The 10,926-nt window shown below is 59.8% G+C and overlaps 1 protein-coding gene across 1 annotated transcript; it reads left to right on the forward strand.

The window, feature by feature from the left end:
- Positions 1–8,260: 8,260 nt before the first annotated feature.
- On the forward strand, positions 8,261–10,720 carry ELFN2 (extracellular leucine rich repeat and fibronectin type III domain containing 2). The gene has a single exon (XM_023538664.2). It carries the CDS (start codon positions 8,261–8,263, stop codon positions 10,718–10,720), a length of 2,460 nt encoding a protein of 819 aa, XP_023394432.2.
- Positions 10,721–10,926: the final 206 nt, after the last annotated feature.

Below are 10,926 nucleotides of genomic sequence, written 5' to 3' on the forward strand. Positions count from 1 at the left end.
AGCCTCTTCCATCCTCTGATCTCCTTCCACCGAGGCCTGGCTGCAGCGTCCTGCTGACAGATGGGGGTGGTCCTGGGAGCAGGGGCAAAAGGCGCAAGGACCAGGGCAGTTCAGGGGAAGACACAGTGGGCAGTTTAGAGGGGGCTTTGCTGTGGCCCCAGCACCCCAGGAAGGCATGGGCACGCTGCTGTTCCCCCCACCCCCTGAACAGACAAGGAAACTGAGGCCCAGCGAGATAAGGCAGTGACTTGCCTAAGGTCACACAGTGAGCTGACATCAGTGTGTCTGACTCAGAATTGATGCCGTTGCTGTAACAGCCCACAGCACAGCAAGCCCACCCCAGCCCCTTTGTTGGCCAAGGTTACCGGGCTTGGCAATAAATGCTCAATACAGCCAGGCCTTGAAAAGCCAGTTAAGCCCTTGATAACTGTCAGCGGTTCCTGCTATTGATGTTAAGCTCTTCTTCTCATCAAGATTTTTTGGGTAACGTGAAAGTTCAGGGAAGGTAGGGCGTGTCTGTCTGCTTCAGTGCCGGGCACACAGTAAGTTGCATAATAAATGCCCGTGGAACGTGTAAGGAGTATGGGTGAGTGTGTGGCCGACTGGACAGCAGTCCCACCTGGCCCAGGTGTGAGCCGCAGGCACTGTCTCTGCCCCAGCTTGGCCCTGGTTTCCCTGTGACATGGAAGCAGCTGTGGGCTGCTCACCCAGCGCAGGGTGACGCGGCAGCGAGGGCCCAGGCAGTGAGGGGCAGAAGCCAGCTCCCCCGAGATCTGAAGCAGCTGGCTCGCAGGGCTGAGACTAATAAGACGTGATTGAATGGGGGTGGACAAAACCCAGCACCTCGGGTGAGACTCAGACAGACACTGCCCAGAGCTGGTCACGGACAATCTGAGGGCGTCAGGCTGCCTGGTGGTGCACGTGAAGGGGCCCGGGGACTTGGTTGACATCTGGGACAAGGTGAGGACACAACCCTGGTCCACACTTGCGCTGCCTTAATGGAAGTGTGGAGCCAAACCGGGGAAGCGGGGCCTGGGGCCTGTCACTGCTCGGATCACACTGGCACTGACACTGGGCTCCCAGTGACACATTTTAGGAGGGACCTTGACAGCAAGTGTGAGCCAGGGCAGCTGGACTCAAGGGTGGGGGGACTTGACACCATGCACAGGACATGGGGCTGTTTAGCCTGGACAAGCAGAGTACAGGGGCACGTGATAGCAGATTAGCGAACACTGGAAGGGCCTTCGTAGAGGGATTGGCCTTGTTTGGCTTTGTAATCTAAGGGGAAATTTATAACCATCAGAGCTGTTGGAGAAGGGAATAAATAGCCTCAGACAAGTGCTGAGATCCCTGTCGCTAGAGGTATGCAAGTCAGGGGAAGAGTACAGGAATCCTGGAGAGTCTGGTAGTTCTAAGAGCTCAGTCTGACCTGGGTTCCTAGCTATGTGGCCTTGAGTAGGTCAGGTCACTACTCCTCTCTGAGCCTCAGTTTCCTCATCTGTAAAATGAGACTCATAAGGGGAGTCATGAAGATGAAAGGAAGGCACATTTCGTGACACACGGTGGGCCCCCATCAGTAGCAAGGCCCCTCCCTCTGATATCTAACATCCTGATTCAGTGGAGCCAGGAACTCCAGGATCTCTCCCAACCCCCTCCCCTCAATCCCTGGCCCTGGGCTGAGCACTTGTTCTGTACACCATGTGCTGGACACCAGCTGTACCCCTGGCCCTATTCTAGCACTCGACAAGGAAAATGCCCTTCTTTGCTTTCATGCTGGGTTGGAATGGAGGGCAGATAATAAAGAACTAATGATGTCAGGTAGTGTTCAGTGTTGTGAGGGACCGAAGCCAAGGTTGAGTGACAAGTGGGTTATCTTAGATGCAGCATCATGGAAGGCCTGGGGGTGGGGGGTGGGGGTGCAGGTGAACAAAGACCTGAATGAATCCAGGTAGCAGGTAGCCAGCCACGTGAATATGGGGGGAAGAGCATTCTAGGCAGGGAAAATAGCACATTCAAAGGCCCTGAGGTGGGAATGTGCCTCGGGGCGTTTGAGGAGTGCAGCTGGCCTGGAATAAGGCCTTCCTGTTGATGGGGGTATCGAAGCCCCTTGAGTCTGCTTGCACATTTTCTCCTGGTAGGGAGGGAGGTAGGTGCCTACACCAAGGGCTGGAAACCCTCCAGTCAGCCAGTGCATGTCCAGTGCCTGTGGTGGGCCCAACTCTTTGGAGGAAGCCGGGGCAGGAGAGAGCCTTGTCTGTAAAGTGTTTTCTCATCTGTAAAATGAAGCAAACAATACCAGCCATGCAGGACTGACATAAGATTCAAGCAGTATAAAATGTCGGACACAAAGGAGGTGTCGGGCAAGGGGCATCTGACTATCTTACAGGCAAGGAGACCAGAGAGGTTAATTAACATGCCCAGTGCCACACAACTCAGCATCCACTCCCAGGACTTTTTGTTTCCAAGATCCATACTTTTTCCTCTGCGCCCTGCAGCTGGGCTCATTGCACCTAAAATCTGATCGGTTAACTTACCAAATAGTTCAGTGGCAAAAGTATAATGATCCCGTTTTACAGCCAAGGCACTGAGACCCAGAGAGAGAACCTTTGACAAGACCCAGTGTGCAGCCCCCAGGCCTGAGTCTCTGTCCCGAGGGGGTGGCAGGCATTGCCCCCGGGGCAAATGGCGGTAGTCTGTCTCTGCCCCCCCCCCCCACCTGGTACTGTACTTGCAGCTGAGAGGTGAGGTGGCTGCCTGCCCCTTGAGCTCTGGCTGGATTCCAGGAGTCCTTGGTCCTCCTAATCCTGGATAATGGCATTGACACCAGTGGTGACAATGGCATCTCGGGGAGCCTTGGCCAGCCTGGTCCAGGGAGGAGCCCGTGCCAGGGCTTATCAGCTGCTGCAAATGAGATTTCCCCAGCTAAGCCTCATGTCCCCTGCTCCTGGGAGGCTGGAGCAGGGACTGCCCCCACCCCCACCAGACCCTCCCCTGGAGCCAACCGGCCTTCCTGCAGAAGTGTGGCTGTGTGAGCAGGAGCCTGAGGTGGCCCATTTGCGGGGCCTCCTGTCCTGTATGGAGCACATTTGCCTCCTCTGTGTCCCGGGGTTTCTGTGGAGCCCTGGGAGATGGATGGCACTCACCTTGCCTTACATATGGAGAAACTGAGGCTTTGAGTGGGCCCGAGGCTTGCCCGAGATCTCGAAGCTGGCCAGCTCGGCATTGTCCCTGCTGACCTCAGCTTCCTGATTCCTGCTTCCCGTACCCCCTCTGCCAGACTGAACCAGACGTGCCACAGCACCCAGTGTGACACTCGGGCTGACCTTGCCCATCCCCTCCTCTCACCTCAGCCCAGGGAATGGGAGCAGAGAGGGAGGCTGGGAAGGTGACCCGAGGGAGCAGCCCCGACAACCCTCTGACCCTCATACCCCTTCCCAGTACAGGGAAGCCTCTCCTGGAAGTGGAGAGTTCAAGACTCCCCTCTGATTGGGCAGCTTGGGGGTGTCAGGGGGAATGGGACCCAGGGGTTCAATGAGGCTGAGTTGGGAATCTTCATCTTAGGTGACAGGGGTTGTGAGAAAATAATGGCGGAAGGCTCCTAGGGCAACGTTAGCGCACTGCATCCTCGCGATGCCTCTCGAGGTCAGGACTATTCGCCCACTTCATGGGTGAGGAAACTGAGGCCAGGGAGGGTGAAGTAGCACGTCCAGTGTTCCACAGTCAGCTGGTGTGGGGAGCCTACGTGAGGGGCAGAAATGTCCCCAAAGGAATGCTGGGTTGGTGAGGTAGGATCTGTCAGTGCTACCCTGGGGCCCTGAGCCTGACCTACCACCAGCTTGCTGTGGGACCCCGAATATGTTCTTTTCCTGTCCTGGCCTCAGTTTCCTGTCTGAGAAGGGCTGGGACTGGGCCAACCAAGGGGCCTGGAACATGGTGGCACACGGGTGGGAAGGGCATGGAGACCAACTGGATCAACGGGTGACTTTTACAGGTGGGGTCGAGGCCATCGAGGGGCGGCTGTCGCCCACAGTGACTCAGCAAACCCATGGCCGTGTCCGGCTGACTGCCCATCTGGTCTGTTGATTCTTTGCCCTCCTACTCTGTCCAAGTATGTCCCCACGGGAGGGGACATCATATGATGTGCAGCTGCCCAGATGGGGGGCCTACCCCGAGTCTTTGACAACACGCTGCCCACCCCTCCCCCAACTTTGACATGTTCCTTTTCTCTGTGGTGGGAGGAGAGAGGGACCTTTCTAAGAGGTGCTAGAGCACTACTGGCTCCCCTGCTCCGGCATGCTCCCACCATGCCCCTGCGGGTGAGCGCTGTGTCAGGCAAGGTGGGCCCAGGGCGTATGGCGGAGGCACAGGGACATCAAGGCAAGGTGGCTCCAGGGGCAGGTCTCTCAGGCTCGGCCAGTGGGAGCCCCACACCTGTCACATGCTTCCCAGTGTGGCCATGTCCCTCCAGGCTCTGGGGGCAGGAATGGCGGGTTTACCACCACTTAAGCCTGGGCAGAAAAGACCTCTGTTTCTCTCCCTCCTCCCTGTGGGCTGGCCCGGCTGCATTTCGGGGCTTGACTAGGTCCCAAGTTCATCTGCCTCTGTGGTCTGGGGAAGGGGGGGGGAGTGGGGAGGGGTCTGCAGGTACCACATTGACTCCCTCTCTGCAACTCTGTTTCAGCCTGCTCCTCTGGCCTCCTGCCCGCTGTCTTGGTATTTTCGCCTTTCCCTCCTCGTCCTCACATCCTCTCCCTTCAGCTCCCTCACCTCCTTCCTTCCTCTCTTACTCCCCAGGTGTGAGAAGTGAGGGCCCTGCTCTGCCCACTAGTGTGTGTGTTAGGGAATCACCTTCATGGGAGAAGGGGAGGTTGACCTTGCCCGTTTGAGCCCGAGACCCTCTGCTCAGGCCTGAGAGAGCCGCGGCTGGTCCGCCCAACCCACACATCTTGAGTGGGTGAGCTGCCGGTCCGGGGGCCAAGTGTGCTGCTGTCAGCGGCTTCTCGGTCGGCCTCGTCAGGCCTCAACCGGTGGCAGGCCAGGTGGCAGGCAGGCAGCCCAGGGACAGGGACAGGGTGGCTGACGCACACGGGATGGGGCAAAGGGGAGCCACCTCCCCCTCCGTCTGACTCAGGAGTGGGAGGTGCAGGAGGAGGGGAGAGGGGGCCCCTAGGTTAGGGTCACCTTGAGGGCTCAGGTGGGCAGAGCTTAGAGGGGCTGGGGTGGGACACCTTGGGCCTCTGCCTACCCTGGGCTGTTTGGGAAGAGAAGGGCTGGAGACAGCGCTAGTCCTCCCCAAGCCTGAGTCCCCTCTCCACTTACCCTCCGCCTCTGCATGGCCTGGGCTTTCCCAGGACTCCAGGCAGCTCAGCTCTGCTGCCACCCCCAGGGCCTGGCTGAGGGGTCTCCTGAGAATAGGGGGTGGGAGTGGGGGCCCCGTGTGGCTAAAGTTGCCCATGTGCGCACATATGTACACATACATGTGGGACACACATGTACTTAAACATATCAACATACAAGCAGGTATTTCTGTGTGTCCCCAGAGATGCCTCCCATCCTGCCGTCCTGTCCCTCCACACACAAGCACACCTGCAGCTGTCTGTGTGCGCACCTGTCCTGTGGAGTGTACGTGTGGGCAAGCACCTGCCCACACATCCTCGCACACATGTTGGTACATCCCTGCATGGGCACTCTGAGCCAGCCCTACACCTGCATGCTCACCTGCATAACAATGTGATCCCCAGACTTGCCTAGCTGGAGGAGGAAGAGGAGGGACTGTTCTTGGAGCTGGAGCCGACAGACAGGGTTCTCTGACAGGTGGGCTCACGAGTCCCTGACACAGCGAGTTGGGGGACTCAGCCTCCTCCAGTGCGACCTTGCTGCCTGTAGGATGATGGGAAGCTGAGGCTCAGAGAGGGTTGATCTGGCCCAGGGCTCCCCAGGAGCCAGAGGCCCAGCCAGATGGGAGTCCAGGTCTCCTGACTCCAGCCTGAGACCTTTCTGTGGCACCAGGAAAACCCCAGTGGAGGACAAGATGCTGTCTGCAGCCGGAGTACCCCCCTCCTATTCAGCCACCTCGAGGCACCCCCGCCCCCCTTGCCTGTCTGCCCCTCTGCAGATGCTGGCCCTGCAGGGGATGGGGAGGGGTGGGCCCTGGGTCCTCACAACCTCCCTTGCAGCCTCCAGCTTCTAATCGGGGCTCATTAGGCTGCCCTGTGTACCTGCTGCCTCCTCAGCCAAAACTGCCCCCCCCCCCCACCACGGTCTTCCTTTTGGATTTCCTGCTCCCCGCTTCCCTTTCCTCTGTTCCGGCCTTCAGGGGCTCAGTGCTGTAAATTGGTTTTGCTTTAATGGCAAAGGTTTAAAATTTTTTTCAAAGCATTCTTTCCTGGAGTTTCCCGGGAGGAGGAACAGGAGGCGGAGGAGGCTCTTGTGAACGGTCTTCAGCTTTCTTTCTCCAAACACGGATTTTTCTAGCCTAATCTTCACATCCCTGGCCACTGCCCAGGGCCAAGAGGACTGGGCTGTGTCCATGGTTAAGAGAGCACTGGGGTGGGGGCCGGAGCTGGGTCTCCCTGAGGTCTGTGTACAGCTGGCTGGCAAGTCCCTGCCCTGGGTCTGAGGCTCAGTTTCCTCACTTGTGAGGGTTGACTCAGATGGCTTTTCAGAGCCACTGTCTGCTGCTGGCTAGGCCACTGCTGGCCTCCCCTGCCCCTCGGCACCCTGGGGAAGGGCAGCACAGGGCACCTTCCTTCCTACTCCAAGCAAACAGGCTGGGCAGGGGCCTGCCCCCTCTTTATGGATGTGGAAACAGGCTGAGAGAAGTGGTGTGGTGGGGTGGGACGGGCCTCCGTGCCTCCTGGCTCCTGGCTCCAGCTCACAGTGCCTCAGGATCCTGGCGTCTGGCCCAGGCTGTGCTGTGTCACTCAGGGCAAGTCCCTGCCCCTCTCTGGCCACTGACGCTCCCGCCTGTGGCTGCACTATTTTCCAGGCCTCTGGCTTCCTCACCTACCTGAGGGCCCGTGAGCTGCCTATTTGCAGAGGTGAGGTTGGGGGTGTGTCTGGCTTCCAGACTCTTACCCTCTCTCCCTCTTGGCTCTGCTCCCACCCCTGGGATGAGCCTTCCCCACGCCCTCTCCCTCTGGGAGACCCTAGCCCCTGTATCCCGCTGCTTGGGGGGCCCACAGCCATGATGCTTTGCTCCCCCTCCCCCCTAGAAGCTGAAACAAGGGAATTATTTTTGGAACAAGAGCGGTTACACAACAAATGAATTATTTATCTTTGGGCATGGAGGAGAGGAGGCATTTTGCTGAGCTTCTTAATTCTTTATCTGGATTGGGGGTGCCCGCTTGGGTGTGTGGCCAGGTGTGTATGGGTCTGTTTGTTGTATGCATAGACTATCCCTATGTGTGTGTGTGTGTGTGTGTGTCCCTGTCTGTGTGTAGGCTGTGGAGCTCTGGCTTGTGGGGGCCTGTAGGTCTTTGTGCAGGCAGTGGATGGACATGGACGTGGGTGTGTGAGCATGTGCGGGCACCTGTACCCACCTGTGCTGTCCCGTCTCCCTTCTCCGCCCACCTCCTTGGCCTCTGCCCCCCCCCCCCCGGTTTCTTCTCTGTCTCCCTCCTCCGGGCCCTGTCTTGCCAGCTACCCACCAGCCTTCCTTTGTGTGTGTAACAGGGTCCCCAGAGTGCTCCCTGGTGCGAGGCACCTGGGAGGGGTGTGGGATAGGGGTGGGGCCGTGGTGGTGCTTAGGGAGCCAGTTGGAGCTCTCACACTCATCTGTCACTCCCTCTTGGTGCTTCCTTCTAGGAACCAGGGGACAGATGGGTCTCTTCCTTCCTCCCCCCGTCTCTTGGCTCCCCCCTCACTAGTCCTCCAGCTCCAGTCTCCTGTGGCATTGCCTGAAGTTCTGAGCCCAGAACCCGAGGAGGAAAAGGAGGAGGAGGAGGAGAAGAATTCGGAGCTTCCAGAGCCTGGGCACCTTCCTGGCAGGAGAAGAGGAACAAAGCTGGGGAGCAGGCTGTGGGCTCCTCCGGCCCAGATCAGGCTGCAGCACCCAGTGGGTAGCACTCTAGAAGGCCACCAGTGGTTGGCACTGGCTGTGCCCACCTCACCTGGGGCTCCTAAGTAGGGGGTCGCCCCCAAGATGGTGGCGGCCCCCGGGAGGACTGTGCTGCCAGGCCCAGCCTCTGGCCACTAGGCCCCCCACCCCTCAGCCCCTCGCCCCGTGTGCCCGGCCCTCGAGGGGGCTGCGGCCGGCACCATGCTGCGCCTGGGGCTGTGTGCAGCCGCGCTGCTGTGCGTGTGCCGGCCGGGCGCCGTGCGCGCCGACTGCTGGCTCATCGAGGGTGACAAGGGCTATGTGTGGCTGGCCATCTGCAGCCAGAACCAGCCGCCCTATGAGACCATCCCGCAGCACATCAACAGCACTGTGCACGACCTGCGGCTTAATGAGAACAAGCTCAAGGCCGTGCTCTACTCCTCGCTCAACCGCTTCGGGAACCTCACCGACCTCAACCTCACCAAGAATGAGATCTCCTACATCGAGGATGGTGCCTTCCTGGGCCAGTCGAGCCTGCAGGTCCTGCAGTTGGGGTACAACAAGCTCAGCAACCTGACGGAGGGCATGCTTCGAGGCATGAGCCGCTTGCAGTTCCTCTTTGTCCAGCACAACCTCATTGAAGTTGTGACACCCACTGCCTTCTCCGAATGCCCCAGCCTGATCAGCATCGACCTGTCCTCCAACCGCCTGAGCCGCCTCGATGGCGCCACCTTCGCCAGCCTCGCCAGCCTCATGGTGTGCGAGCTGGCCGGCAACCCCTTCAACTGTGAGTGCGATCTCTTTGGCTTCTTGGCCTGGCTCGTGGTCTTCAACAACGTCACCAAGAACTACGACCGGCTGCAGTGCGAGTCGCCGCGTGAGTTTGCCGGCTACCCGTTGCTCGTGCCTCGGCCCTACCACAGCCTCAATGCCATCACTGTGCTCCAGGCCAAGTGCCGCAACGGCTCGCTGCCCATCCGGCCTGTCAGCCACCCCACGCCCTACTCCACCGATGCCCAGAGGGAGCCCGACGAGAACTCGGGCTTCAGCCCTGATGAGATCCTGTCAGTGGAGCCACCGGCCTCGTCCACCACAGATGCGTCTGCAGGGCCTGCCATCAAACTGCACCACGTCACCTTCACCTCAGCCACCCTGGTGGTCATCATCCCCCACCCCTACAGTAAGATGTACGTGCTGGTCCAGTACAACAATAGCTATTTCTCCGACGTCATGACCCTGAAGAACAAGAAGGAGATTGTCACACTCGACAAGCTGCGGGCACACACCGAGTACACCTTCTGCGTGACCTCGCTACGCAACAGCCGACGCTTCAACCACACCTGCCTGACCTTCACCACAAGGGACCCTGTGCCGGGTGACCTGGCGCCCAGCACCTCCACCACCACCCACTACATCATGACCATCCTGGGCTGCCTCTTTGGCATGGTCATCGTCCTGGGTGCCGTCTACTACTGTCTGCGCAAGCGTCGCATGCAGGAGGAGAAGCAGAAGTCAGTCAATGTCAAGAAGACCATCCTGGAGATGCGCTATGGGGCTGACGTGGACGCTGGCTCCATCATCCATGCCGCCCAGAAGCTGAGCGAGCCCCCTGTGCTGCCTGTGGCCTGCATGCCCTCCCTCCCCTCCATGATCGGGGAGAAGCTCCCCACCGCCAAGGGGCTGGAGGCTGGGCTGGACACGCCCAAGGTGACCACCAAAGGCAACTACATGGAGGTGCGCACGGGCGCTAGTGGGGATGGCCAGGCCCGGCCCGAGGGTGACCTCCCAGACCTGGAGAACAGCCAGGGCTCGGCTACGGAGATCTCCACCATTGCCAAGGAGGTGGACAAGGTCAACCAGATCATTAATAACTGCATCGACGCCCTCAAGCTGGACTCGGCCTCTTTCCTGGGAGGTGGCAGCAGTGGTGGGGACCCTGAGCTAGCCTTTGAATGCCAGTCTCTCCCTGCGGCAGCCACCGCCTCCTCCTCAGCCACCATACCCGGGGCACTGGAGCGGCCCAGCTTCCTCTCACCCCCTTACAAGGAAAGCTCTCACCACCCGCTGCAGCGCCAGCTGAGCGCTGACGCTGCCGTGACCCGCAAGACCTGCAGCGTGTCCTCTAGCGGCTCCATCAAGAGCGCCAAGGTCTTCAGCCTGGACGTGCCAGACCACCCGCCTGCCTCGGGGCTGGCCAAGGGTGACTCCAAGTACATCGAAAAGGGCAGCCCCCTCAACAGCCCGCTGGACCGGCTTCCGCTGGTGCCAGCAGGTAGTGGCGGGAGTGGCAGCGAGAGTGTCCACCACCTGGAGGTGAAGCCGGCCTATCACTGCAGTGAGCACCGGCACAGCTTCCCCGCCCTGTACTACGAGGAGGGTGCTGACAGCCTGAGCCAGCGTGTGTCCTTCCTCAAGCCGCTGACCCGCTCCAAGCGTGACTCCACCTACTCGCAGCTCTCCCCTAGACACTACTACTCAGGTTACTCCTCCAGCCCTGAGTACTCGTCTGAGAGCACACACAAGATCTGGGAGCGCTTCCGGCCCTACAAGAAGCACCACCGGGAGGAGGTGTACATGGCCGCCGGCCACGCCCTGCGCAAGAAGGTCCAGTTCGCCAAGGACGAGGACCTGCATGACATCCTGGATTACTGGAAGGGGGTCTCGGCCCAGCAGAAGCTGTGACCCTCTCCTCCCTGGTGAGGTCAGGGGGAGGGGATGGGCCCGCAGGGGAGGGCCAGGTGGCCGGGATGGCGGGCGGAGCGGGGGCCGAGGCGCAGGAGTGGACGCACACGCACACCCGCACGCACGCACCATGCACACACCTGACCACCACCTGACTGTGAACAAACCAACACCCAACAATAACGGACAGGAAAACAAAGACACGT

Source organism: Loxodonta africana, chromosome 4 (genome assembly GCF_030014295.1).
Source record: "Loxodonta africana isolate mLoxAfr1 chromosome 4, mLoxAfr1.hap2, whole genome shotgun sequence".
NCBI lineage: Eukaryota > Metazoa > Chordata > Mammalia > Proboscidea > Elephantidae > Loxodonta > Loxodonta africana.